Below are 13,495 nucleotides of genomic sequence, written 5' to 3' on the forward strand. Positions count from 1 at the left end.
TTCATAGTCTCCAGGTGATATTGGATACATGTGCAGAGCTGGTATTATGTTGGCTGTTTCATCTGGGTATAAAAATGATTTAGTGTGTACCCAGCACGCAGTGTCATTGACTAGCTTTAATTTCACTGCAAGGGTGGGCTTTATTACTCCGCTACTCTGTGAGTGAGTGAGTGAGTGAGTGTGTGTGGGTGTGTGTGTTGAGAGAGAGAAAAGAGAGATGAGAGAGAGAGAGAGAGAGAGAGAGAGAGAGACAGAGAGAGAGAATGAATGCTTCGGTACATATATATTTGTGTGTTTTCATGCTCGCTGGTATAGCAGCATGCCACACCTGTGCACACACATGCACCTCTGCATATCTCTGTATATCTCTCCATTCCTGCTGTATATCCAGCATCTTCAGCATGTAATTACCATTCAATGGAAGAATCAACTAAACCAACATGTGGAACAGGTCTCACATCACACTCAGGCTGAACCGGTGGTCCCAGTGCAAGAAACAGAGGGGCTCCACTTTGCCGTGACAAACCTTACTTCTGATCAAATGCTACAGAGCCATAATCATGTTTGTGCCACTGAATTCTTTAACCTTTCAATGACCCCGCTGAATGCCAGCGGCCCAATCATAGAACCTAATTGAATCTGCTTGGCGGCGCCCCCCCCCCCGACTGATGAAAAAATAAAATTGGAGGTGAAAAATGAATACAGCAGCAGCAGAGAGAGAGGGGAGAGGAAAGAGAGAGAGAGAAGGAGGGAGGTGATGCTGGTGGAGGGGGGTGGGGGTTGTGGGGGTGTCACACCGCAGTTTTATAAATACACAGATGTGCTCACAAACACACACCCAGTCACGTACACACCGTCACACCTTTTTCAATCCCGCAGGAGAGTGAGGAGTGGGAAATGACAGAGAGAGAGAGAGAGGTAGAGAGTGAGAGAGAGAGGGAGAGAGAGAGAGGGGTTGGGCCCAGGTTTCTCATTACCCCCTCGGCCCATTCGGAGGATATTCCTATAAGATAATCTGATTTATTTGCAATTTTCCTTTAAGCGGCTTAGTGTTTACCTCCAAGATTAATATTTTTCTCTGTTATTAATATCAGACTGTAATTAGGAGTGATGTGTCTTGCTCTGCACAGTTCCGTGGCCGCCAGGCAGCTCGCTGGATGAAACTCTTGTTGCGACTCTGTGATCCTGATAAAAAAAAAAGAAAGAAAAGAGAAGGAAGTTTTAAAAGGAAGAAAGAGGCTGCAGGGTGGGGATGTAGAATTACAATTGCGGCATACCTTTCTTTGTGTCTACGGTGTGTGCAGGACCATACAAATATGTGAGTGTGTATTTCTTTAGTTTATGTGCACCGCGTGTGTGACAGTGTGATGGTCCCCTCTGATTGATAAGGTGTCTGTGCCGGCTGCAGATTGCTCTTGCTGATTGCTTCTGAGAGCTCCAGCTGATTTATAATCAGAGCAGGATGAAGGATTGAGCTGTGGATTGCTTATCTGTTTAGCCCCCTCACAACATAAACTGACAAATTATCATGTTGAACACACACACACATACACACGCAGACACACACACGTGAAAGAAAAAACAAAACGTAATAATGTGGACCTTCTTATTAAACTCACACAGACACACTATCATATGAACAGAATTTTGCAGACAAACACACACACACACTCTCTGGCCACACAAAACATAAACACGTTTATTTATCCACGCAGTCACATTTTCATGATTGCCCAAAAGAGTGCAATCAGTCTCATTTGTTTACATGTCAACATCAGATATATGTAAGTCAACTTAAGTTGCAATTAACTTGTTTTATGCACTTAGAGTTTTGATTTGCTCCTTGCTGAAGAATGATTTGGAAGATTCTGCACCAATGATCAAGGACGTGGATCTTTTGGGTTTTTGTATTTTGTATTTTTTTTTTTTGTTGACACACACTCACTGCTTATTTTACCTGATTTTTAACAGCTTTTCTGTTTCCGCATTTCCACACACCCCTGATATCAGCACAGTGGCTTAAACGCCTAAGACAATATAATATACATACTTTAATTGTGCCAGGTGAAGAGATTATGATTGTGTTACATATTATAGTTATCTAGTATAACTAAACTAAACTAACTGTTTGTTGTTTTTGATAAAGAGGCTGGCATATTATGTGAGACTAATTCCACTTGGCAAGCCAGAGTACAAGCTAGCAGGTTTAAATGCTGACAGGTTTAGTATGCCCTATGGCACTGTGACAGTTCTGAGAGAGAGAGAGAGAGAGAGTGGGTGTGTGTGTGTGTGTGTGTGTGTTTCTCTGTCTTCCTGTCTTTCTCTCCTTTCCCATTCTTACCTGTCTGTCTGATTATCTTACTTTCTCTCTTTTCACCACAGTTGTTTGTAAATGCACAGTGACAGAATCACAAAAGAAGCAGAAAAACACAAAGTACAGGAACACTTGTTATACAGACACACGCACACACACACACACACACACTGACGAATGGCAGCAATTAGATGGGGAAACCAAGCATGTGAGGACAGAGGAGCGCTGAGGGGCTGCAACCGCTGTATGGAACGTGTGTGTGCGCTTGTTGTATGTGTTTGTGTATTTGGAAGGTTTTTATCCTTCTAATGCACCATCCATCTGTCTAAATATCAACACTGTCTCATATGTCACTGGACAGCGGCTGTGGCTGTGGTGCAGTTAACATTTGCAATCAAGTACCAAATAAGAAAAGGATTGGACTACAACATTATCACTTTGCAAAAATTAATTGCTCATGGGACTAAGGCTGGAGCAGAAATGCTTTTGTATTTGGCAGCAGCCACACTCCTGTACAAAAACGCTGCAGACAGAAAAGAACAGAAATGCTTGTAATTTCTGTTTTCTCTTGCTCTGGTTCCATGTCGGCCTACTGAGTTGTTTAACCCATTGACACTGAGACCTTGAGTTTTCTCAGCCCTTCTACGTGCTTCCCATTGGAAGAATAACTTTCCAACTCCAGTCAGAGCAGCAGTCACTTCTCATCTTCCCCTTTATTGTGAGAATTCATCTTTTCAAGAAATACCTCACAGCAGCCTCTCCTCTCCAAATCAATGACAACTCTATCCGCCCCAATTGCCATGTAATAAACAAATTTCTATCCTTACCTAGTCCTGTATCTTTTCTAGGATTTCTCTGCTTTTATTAAACAATTTGATGGCTTTTTACTTACATGTCATCACAGACTTAATGTGCAGGTAATATGGTCTTGTCTCTTAATCATTTTCAGGCCATGGAGGTTGATTTCTTTTATCTCCTGTTTCATATTTTTCCCAACCCTGCGTTAGTGCTAGATGAGATGGCAGTACAGAATTGCATATTTGAAAGTCGCTATTCATAATATACAGTAGTCAAGTAATAAAACAAAGTCATGCCAGATTTATTTATATAAAAAGATTTAAGAAACATTGTAAAAACTGTGTGCATAACATTTAAAAACAAACTCATATTGACAACACCGGTGACTTGTTTCCCATGCTTCACAGATGTGAAGAGGGCTACATAATCCAACTTTCCTAAAACATATCATGTGTCTGTCAGTTTTTTTTTTATTGCAAGTATTTGTGGAGGGTGTGATGTGCGTGAGAGCACATTTGTGTGGCTTTGTGTTATTAATGGTTTTGCCTTCATGCCAACTTTTTGCTGGTCTGATTTATTCTCTCCTCTCTGGGATTGTGCAGATTTTACAAGCAGGTGTATGTGTGCGCGTGCGTAGATTTGTATTTACGGCCAGAAGAGATGTGTGTTAGACACAGCTACTGATGAATAACCTCACTTCTGATTGCTTACATCACAAATCATCCCCATATTATAACCCTTCTAATGCAAATAAGTGGCACTGTGTGTGTGTGTGTGTGTGTGTGTGTGTGTGTGTGTGTTGCCAGAGAGACTATCAACTAGTCGCTGTCGCTACAAAATAATGCACGCTGTTATTTACATATAAAACTAAATGGTAACACTCAAGTTTTATATATGTGTGTGTGTGTGTGCGTGTGTGGTAACCCTGTATCGCTGGCGAGCTCATTTCTCTCAGAAATCAAAGTTAAATGGGTCATCTATCATGAGAATATGTGACTGGGACACTTCTCTGCCACGTGTGTGTGCGCAAATATGCACACAAATGCAAGGTGTGTGGTGCTCGGGCAGCTGTGTGCACTCTCTCTTGGCGTGTGCACATGTCTGTGTGCGTGCATGTGTGTATGTGCCGGCCACTTGTCTTTGCCTGCGCTATGATTAATGGTTTACATTGGGCTGTTCAGCCATGCATGTTTCTTGGTTTATCGTTTTATGCTGTCTCCAATTAAAGCTCCATAACTTGAGTGATGGCTTCACGCCAGTGTCCATCAATAGAGGCCATCAGCGGCCTTATGCATTCAGGATATGGAAGCCACACACTAACTAATATCCTCTTGTGTCAGAGCCAGTGGGCAGTCTGTGTGTGTGAATATGCAGATACCTGTGTGTGTGTGTGTGTGTGTGTGTGTGTGTGTGTGTGTATTGAAAAATATCGATTTTAACTGATAACCAATAACCCTCTCGAGTAAATCTAGTTGTACTTCTTAAAATCTTATCTTAAAAGAAATTGGATAAATTGCCAGAGGGGTAAAATAATACCACTTTTTAAAATCTAATCAATATTAATCATCAAGTCAATTAATCATCCTGATCAAGTGGAATCTTCTCATCCTAATGGCAGTTTCTGTCTTTTATTTGACATTATAAGGAAAGCAGAACTGAAAGTCTTTATACAGTAATAAGAGAAGCCTAATTGTTTGCAGTGTGCATGCATGCAGAATTTTGCATCTGCGTGTGTGGAGGTCTGCTCAAGGAAAGTAGTAGGTGATACATACATCTGGACGCGTGAGCTTGTTCATGTGTGCACCACACAGTCATGCACGCGCCGCGTAATATCATTTCACGCAATATTATTTCTCATATAGCCATAATGACATTAGGCCGATATGTTGATTATACTGTCGGCAAACAGCAGCCCGTTGATTGGGTTAGCATATTACCTTATATCACATCTCTCCATTCATCCCTGTGCTTTTTTTTTATTGCCCTCATTTTTCCAAATCACTTCCCACTTTCCCAGTTTCCTGGGCGAGGTTCCAGGCTATGCAAGCAGGTGATGTGGAGTAATATGATGATAGGAAGGCACAACAATGCAAGAGAGGAAAAACTAAAACCTGAGAGCAGCTGTTGTTGTTACATGTCTGAATGTAGGACAAAGCCTAGTTGTAAGATAGCAAAGTGTGCGAATGCAGGGGTTAATAAATATTGAATCACGCTGACAAAAACACAAATGTACGATGCAGGTTGAGTGTGTGATGGTTTCCGGTCAGCATGTGTTTTGAATAAAGGAAAGTAAGAACTGCAGATTGGTAAGGAAAAATAGGGTGTGATTTAGTGAAGACCCAGAATAAGTAGGGGGGTAGGGAGGCAGGAGGCAGAGAGATATTTCAGCGTGGGCTACTCAAATTGTTAGAGAGAATGAGATTTCATTTGCAGTTGGGACATTGAGTGATGACACCCGTGGTGTGTCTCTGTTTGTGTTTGTTTGTGTCCTATATTCACATAAAATATACACACACATACGGTACGTATATGAGGTGTGTATATATAGTACAAACCGCAGGATTGCTCTCAGGATTGGTGTGTATTTCTTCTCTGTGTGTCAGTTCCCTCTTAAACACCAGCCTCTAAGCTCAGTGGCAAAAATCAAAATCACTAGAAAACACACTACAACAGTATAGATTCACCTCTCTTCCCCTTCTCCCTGGCCAACGTGTACACACATACTGTATACACTCAAACATGGATTTCATTATTAACCAGGGGGAAACCAACTCTACACAAAACACCACAGGCAATATTTATGGTATGGTGAAACAGAGACTTTTGGTGTTGTTTGACTCTCAACACAGCCATATGAGCATGTCTAACTGTCAAGATAGGAAATTTCACTGCAAATTACTAATGGTGTTATTGGATATTTGCACCACATGTGCAGGTAATGATTTAACCATGCATAGTGTACAGTAGGACACACAGGCAGTAAATGGAAAAAAGATAACACTAACAATAACTCACATCAGCCATCGCTAATATATAGGCTGCTACACCATGTCATGGCTATATGACACTTGGAGAAAAATGAACTGTGGTTATCTGGAAATTAAAAAAAGGGACTGATTTAATATTCAGCTGTGGCTGAAGGGGCTGGGGGTAGGGAAAAAAGGCGGACGTATGGATGGGGGAGGGGGTGGAGGAGATGAAGACGGAGGAAATTAATCAGTGGTATCATCTCCATGGGAGTTTAGCTAACCACCGACCTCAGCGCTTTATCAGCCTATGAGGGAGCTTCTACTGTGGCTTCTGCCATAACAAACCAAACCCACCAAATCACTGTGTGTGCATGTGACTTCCACACAAAGACACACACTCGAACAGAAATCACACATCAGGCTTACAAGCCCTTCACCTTCAGACAAGACCTGTGTCATCAAAATTCCCACTGCGTCTGTTTAGACTCAAGCATCATTTCTGCTTGTATGTACAGTTGGTATAATACTCTCCATCCATATGTATATGGGCAGTATCTGTATTGTCTGTTGGGTGTGTGCAGGGTGAAAAAAAAAATCATGGTAACAATCTCAGTCTAACGTGTTATTTTGTCCTCGTATCAGGATAACTGTCATGTTTCACAATAGAGGATCTTTGTGTGAAGACAGAAGCAAAGAAGTGGACAATGCCACAACTTTGTCGACAGTCTATGACATTAAATTAATATGAACCACTAACTGTGTTCCAGGCCAAGGCCAAAATGGTGTCTTTGAGGTGCGAGCTCACCGCCTTATTTGATAGAACGATGGAGAAGAAAGAGGCGAGGATAAACCAACTAACTGAAGAGCTGAATGGAGTGAATCAAAAGGTGAGATTGCAAGGGCACACAAAAACATGCTTCAGATGCTTTTGTTTAATGCTACGTGTTACAAATTCTGAAATGAATGTGTCCTGTTGTTAGACTCTAAAAAATTATTATTGCTGCATACCCATAGTACTATGTTTGCGAGTGTAGACTTATTGGGAGCAAACTCAGTATTTTTCTTCTCAGAGCTTTTTTTTGTCACACATACAGATACACACATGAATGTATAATAATGAGAATCTTTGGAGCAAATAAAAAATTGTACTGCATTGAGAAGCTTTGGCTAACATTACTGGTTGACCCCTGGGATTCCGTTAGCTAATTTAACTATACTATGATAGCACTTCAATCAGTTTTCCACCCACTTATTTTGTACCATTTCAATTATACAGATTACCAATGCTGCTAGAGCTTATTGAGCTGTACTTTTGATTCAAAGGCACACCGGCCCACTGAGGAACAAGCGCTGACAGAAATACACACACAAACACACAAGCACACACCACTTGATCTGCATATCATTACGCTTTTGATCGAATGCCAAGGTTTCTCAGAGAAAGACATCAGAGTCAAATGGAGCGAGCATGTACACAACACCTGTAGGATTTGTGTGTGTGTGTGAGAAGTAAATAACTAATGAACCTTTATTCTGGCCTGGCTCTTTGCTCAACCATCGATCCACTCCCAACAAAATCTTATTCTTACTCCCACAAGGCTAACTAAATAACATGTGGGCCTATAAAAGCCTCATTACAAAATAGCGCCCTCCCGGCTGCTCATCTTTTTACTTATCAATATCAATATTTAGCCCCAAACCCTCTCTCTCCATCTTCTTTCTCTCCTCTCCTCTGTCATAAAAAACTCTGCCAATCTTCTCTCAAATATACCCATCTCTCTAATCTCATCAAAACGAAATACACCTAAAACCAATAGCATGAAACGCTCTTTTCTTTACTACTATAACCCTCTGTAAGATTAAAAAAAACCAAACCAAAAAACAACCAAACCCCTTTGCTCTACCACAACAAAATCAAATCCCATCACAATTTTCAACATAAGATCACATTAAAAATCTCCATTCTTTGTCCTCAACAACATGAGAATAAGTCCATATATTTCATAGTTAAAAAAAAACTGTTAAAAATACCTGATGAGAGGTGACTTCTGGTCAATCAAGGGATTTACACAAACAGCGCTTCTAACCTTTTCTCTTACTTCACTTCCAAATAACCATTAAGGATAGGGCAGAAACATAATTGGATGGTGCACGAAGGAAAAGAAAGAATAGGATAAGAGGAACTAAAGGAAACGGAGGAGAGGGGGAAACCCGCGCGCGCCGGTGAGGGGAGGGCGTTAAGGGAAGGGGACCCCAAAGGGTGGGACTTAATTGGCTTTTAAACAAAAAACAAATAATGCACGGATTCATAAAAGTAAGACTTGAAATTATCAGGATATGAAGGTTTCTCTTACATTTCTAATAGGGACTTACTAAATCTGTTTATGGAAGGGTCCAGGCTCAAGCTTTCTAAATATTGAAATAAAAAAGAATCAACAAAATTTAACTAGTCGTATACATTTCTATTTACTATCACGCAAACTTATCAACATCCAAAGTCCTATAAATTTCCCCACTGGAAGGATTAAGACTAACAACAACAACAAGAAAAATTAAAAAGCCACACACCACATGGAGACTTTAATCATCTTCTTGTAAAAGGTGGAAACCACAGGAATCTTGAGGAAGAAGACGAATACACGTATGCAAAATTAAGAATGATTAAGTAAAAACGATAGAGAAAAAATAGAAAATTTAAGAGTTCTGAAACAAACAAAGGTCCAAGTGCCCATAGGAACCTTGAGGGGCTAATAAAGAGAGAAATTTTACAACCAGACCGATCGCTCGTCTTGGGTACTTTTTATTAACTAGATGCCTCGTTGGGATTAAACATCAAATAACAATCAGTGGGACACAGTACCTGGAGACGTGCCTCCCGCAGGTTTGTGAAGAAATTCACCACACTCAATCGACACTTTGTGAATTGTTTCGAGCTATCGCAATAAAAATACAACTAACAACAGCAACCAATCAGAAGTCTAGAAATTTAGAACCAAATTGGAATGTAACGTCACAAAAATGCCACAGAATCAAAGTATTTCTTCAGAGAATCGAATTTCTTACCTTATAGGTGGCAAGGGACACCTAAAAATAAACCTAATACAGACAGCTGTATTATTAAATGTGTTTATAATCTATACTCTTACTTAATATCCTAGAAGTGTTAGAAATTACAAAACTAAGTACGCAGAACAAAGTTATAGGATTAGCATGCTTTGATACTTCTATTTGAATGTTCACAAGAAAAACAAACTTCTTAAAAACAAGGTATCATTGAGAGGAAACCACTAGGTCAACAGCCTGAATTATTACCCACCACAACTCGGTGGATGACAAAACCTCAAGACGCCATGTTCACTCTTTTCCTAATGAACTACATGTCAAACAAATCCGGCAAACAAAACCACATACCCTAGCTTACCTTTTCTGGGCAAAATCATCGCAATAAAATTTCACCGTTCGGAGGCATGGAAATAGTAATGGTCACATCCATAGGCCAATTAACTCAATTTAACTACAAGCACAAAGCCGATAGTGTATTGACCAACAGTATGAGGCGAACTTCCCAAGAATACCTCCTTTGAGATTCAAATTTACAAGGACCAAACATTAACATGAAAAATGGATATTGAAATGACACAATTAGAATAACTTTTACTTGACCCCAAAGGGGTATATTATAAACAACTTTTTGTGAATATGACTGTGTTGTCCAGCTAAAATGTTATAAGTTGTTATATAGGATAAAAGGGTGACTTTATTTTTCGTTGCCTTGCCAGGTCTTCAGAACTTGCAAAGTACCAAATCAAACACATCAGTTACCAGTGTACTCGACTTTAAACTTTTTTTTTAACTTTTGCAAATTTTCTGAAAGTGATACTTTTATCTTTTCGGGCCTTTATTGCCTGTTTAACAAGTGACAGGAAAGTGGGTAGAACGAGAGGGATGACACAGCAAAGCGGGCCCACAGGTCAGAGGTCGAACACCACATCACTGGCTGCCACAAGGACCCCTAGCCCTTAGCAAATTGGGCACAACCCAGGGGTCCAAGATCTAATCCAGGGGCCGGGGCCCCTATGACATTAATCACATTTTTAAATACGCACATGCTCACAGTATAGGCTGTGTGCACACATGTTAATAAACCTATGATGATATGGATCGATGGTTGATATCATAGAGTAATACTTGTATGTATGTATTTGGATCATAGATATCAGATTAAAGCCAGGGTAACTTTAGGAGGATACCGGAATGTATCTAATAACGTTGGCTAGCATTGGTATGGTAATAATATTTAAAAATACGGGTATGAAAAATGTTTCTCTCTTTGCTATCATTAATCGTTTTTATCTGAATCCTCCTTGCGGCACCAGTCCATCGGTCCCTTACGCAAATATCTGTGCCCCGCACTCTGCTCAATATTGGTTCGAGACTTGGCCTGAAGGTTGCTGCATAATTCCCCACACCCCATTATCTGTCTCCAGTTTTTGTAAAACTTACTTTATCTTCCGCCAATTAGTCACACTACAAATTTGGTGGAATCATCCAGATAAAAAGAGTAATTGTTAATTCAGGTCGCAATACTGGCTGGGCCCCATTGCTTTAACTAATTGTTCACCATCCATTAGCCGTGCTGTGGATGATGTAACTGCTAAAAAGACACCTTTAGGACCTCACTGTATACAAGATACTTGGTTCTGGATGGTAGTATTATACTGATAGTCTGGAGAGGCTCACGGGGTGAAGGAGGCACGAGGTTGAGCTGTGTCAGGTTGCCAAGACACCTGGAGTCCAGACACCAGTCTGCTGTTAGAGGAGTGGGCAAGAGGAGTCTTGAGACGCGATCAGGAAAGTTAAGAGAACGTCCACTGCACTGGTAGGCTACTGGCTACTATTGGCGTGTGTATTGCGGGTGTATCATAGTGTACTTCACAATGTCTAACATGACCGGTAAAAATTACGATCCATAGGTCTTGATATGTGTAAGGGGCCTGTGCTACGATGTGGTATCTGGCATGTCCGCCTCATCACGTGTAGAGACAAGTGGTGTGTTTGTAGTAGTGTGACTGTACTGCTCGAGCGCACTCACTACCTAATCATAACACAAAGGGGCTCATTAACACATGCTAATGCAAACTGGATATAAGCGGGTCTTTGTTTCGGGCAATCAGGGTGGTCTGAACCACAAGGCCCACAACATCACATCCAATGCATGGGGTGGAAGGGGTTAAACCAACTGTACTGCTCTTCCTTAACGACATAATCAAAGCTTACAATCGTTCCCCAATCGAATTAACTGAAAGCCATTAATTTATGTACATTCCACACACATAGCAACTGTTAGTTTGTTTTTGTTTGCAAGGAGTGTACTAAGCATCACGAACACTGTTTATGCGTTAATTGGGAGTACTCTACGCTGGACAAAAAAAATCGCGGTCTGTCCTGTTATGCGTTACAGGGTTATGCATTTTTGAGTTGAATGATTCAGAAAATAATTGGATCTGTGCTCAAGTTTTCACGTTAGCTTCTATTCTATAAAGAATAGGACTTAATTGGAAGAACAATGAGAATTATCTTAGCTACAACAATATTGTTTGGACAGACTTGCCCACCACGTGGTTGAGTTATAGAACTGTGCCTCTAGAGATCGCAGCACACAACGAACTAAATTACTTCCTAAAGCAAAACCCAGAATATCTTCTTGGCATAACTTAAACAGCTCACTCCACCAGTTGGTTTCTAATACATAATAAAGAAAGACAGGTGATCTTGTACGGTAGGTCTTGCCCCAAAAACAACCACAATTGACTTCCTTAGTGGACTAAATAGTCATTAGTTACACAATTACACAGTGACCACTAAAGTTGTTGCCACGGGTTTCATGATATTAAAAATTCTCCTAATCATTATTCTTAAATACGTACCCCACAATAAAATAGATCTAACTATCTTTAATCAGTCCTGATTAAAGGCCATGACATAAACCTATGGCTAACGCGGTATAAATAATTCACTGAATGTGATCTGGGAACCAGAAACAACCACTCACACAAAGGAGGACTTTGTTCATATTCCTATGCTATCAAAGCATACACCACTGAATAACATCACCACTGATCAAACACACAGAAACAAAATACAACACTCATTCAGCACTGTCATAAAATCCTAAATACAAACAAAAAACAACTGTGTGGCAAACTGTCATCGAAACAGGATGCGGGGGGGGCCCCGATGGGGAGTGCGTGCGGATAGGATTACAGCTTACTCGACAAAGTCAAGACGAGCAAGTGTTATCTCAAGAATGGGCCACGGATCAATCGGGCCCAATTAGCATCAGCCAAAGGGGGCCGAGTCAAGGATACTAGTCAACCAAACTTAAAAAAGGACAAAAAATAAGTGACATCATAATTATTAGCCATAATTGTGACATATGCCTGAGAAAAGAAACGATTAGCTTTGACAAAAGAAAAAGGCTACAACAAAATTCACTTCTCCTAACAGCCACTCATACTGGAAGTACAAATATATTCTAGGACGTTTCAGGTGCGAAGTATCAGCTGCTTAACATCTGAGGAACAGAAAAACCTACAACAGAAGAAACTACAATAATCAATGGGTTAAGAATAAGTTAAATTCTTTATTTTTTTTTTATTCTTTATAATTTTTATCTTTCTTATCTCTTAATTATTTTAATTTAACATTTTTAACTTGTCTACTGCGATTATAGTTTAACAAAATTTCATTTATTATAAAAAATTTTTTTTTGATATAGAAGATTAAAAAAAACTCTCAATTAAAAAAATTATTCTTATTTTTATAATATTTTACTAATGTTTTTTTAAAAATTATTAAATTCTTTAATTACGTTTTAGCTAACAATAAGGCTATGTTATTTATGGTACTTTATGTATTGCCAAACTTCTTTTAAGGTCTTATGATAGAACCCAAAGGGCCAGGTATAAAGACACTACCTTTAGGACTGTATGTAAGTAATTACCCAGTAAACATAATATATCCTGTTACATACAGTAAGCAAAACACTTTCATGTTGGTGTGTGTGTGTGTGTGTTGTGTGTCGTATTGTGTGATGTGTGTGTGTGACCTGTGTGTAGTTTTAGCATGAAAGGAGGAAAGCAAGAGCATGTTTGAGGCGAGCCCGGACCAGGGATGTGGTTGGTTTGCGAAGCCCTTCACACAGCGACCCACTCTCTAACAGGAGATAACCTTTTGCCTATGAAGGAGAACACACACAACATACCCAGTGCGTTCCAACAGACAACACCACAGCTCAACAGAAAGTTGGCTTCACTGCAGGGAGCAAGTTAGGTAACACACACACACACTCACACTCTCTCTCTTCTCCTCTCTCTCTCTCTCTCTCTTCTCTCTCTCACCTCACACACACACA

General features: G+C 40.1%; 1 protein-coding gene across 1 annotated transcript in view; it reads left to right on the top strand.

Moving 5' to 3' along the window:
• LOC118324343 (nuclear mitotic apparatus protein 1-like) overlaps nucleotides 1–13,495 on the top strand; it is a 93,537-nt gene that overhangs the window by 33,061 nt on the left and 46,981 nt on the right. Inside the window, exon 8 of the mRNA XM_035656638.1 lies at nucleotides 6,849–6,968. Coding sequence (XP_035512531.1) covers nucleotides 6,849–6,968 — 120 coding nt within the window. The remainder of the gene's footprint in view (nucleotides 1–6,848; nucleotides 6,969–13,495) is intronic.

The sequence above is a fragment of the Morone saxatilis genome, unplaced genomic scaffold (genome assembly GCF_004916995.1).
Source record: "Morone saxatilis isolate NCDOM2014 unplaced genomic scaffold, NCSU_SB_2.0 Contig0, whole genome shotgun sequence".
In the NCBI taxonomy this organism is placed as follows: domain Eukaryota; kingdom Metazoa; phylum Chordata; class Actinopteri; family Moronidae; genus Morone; species Morone saxatilis.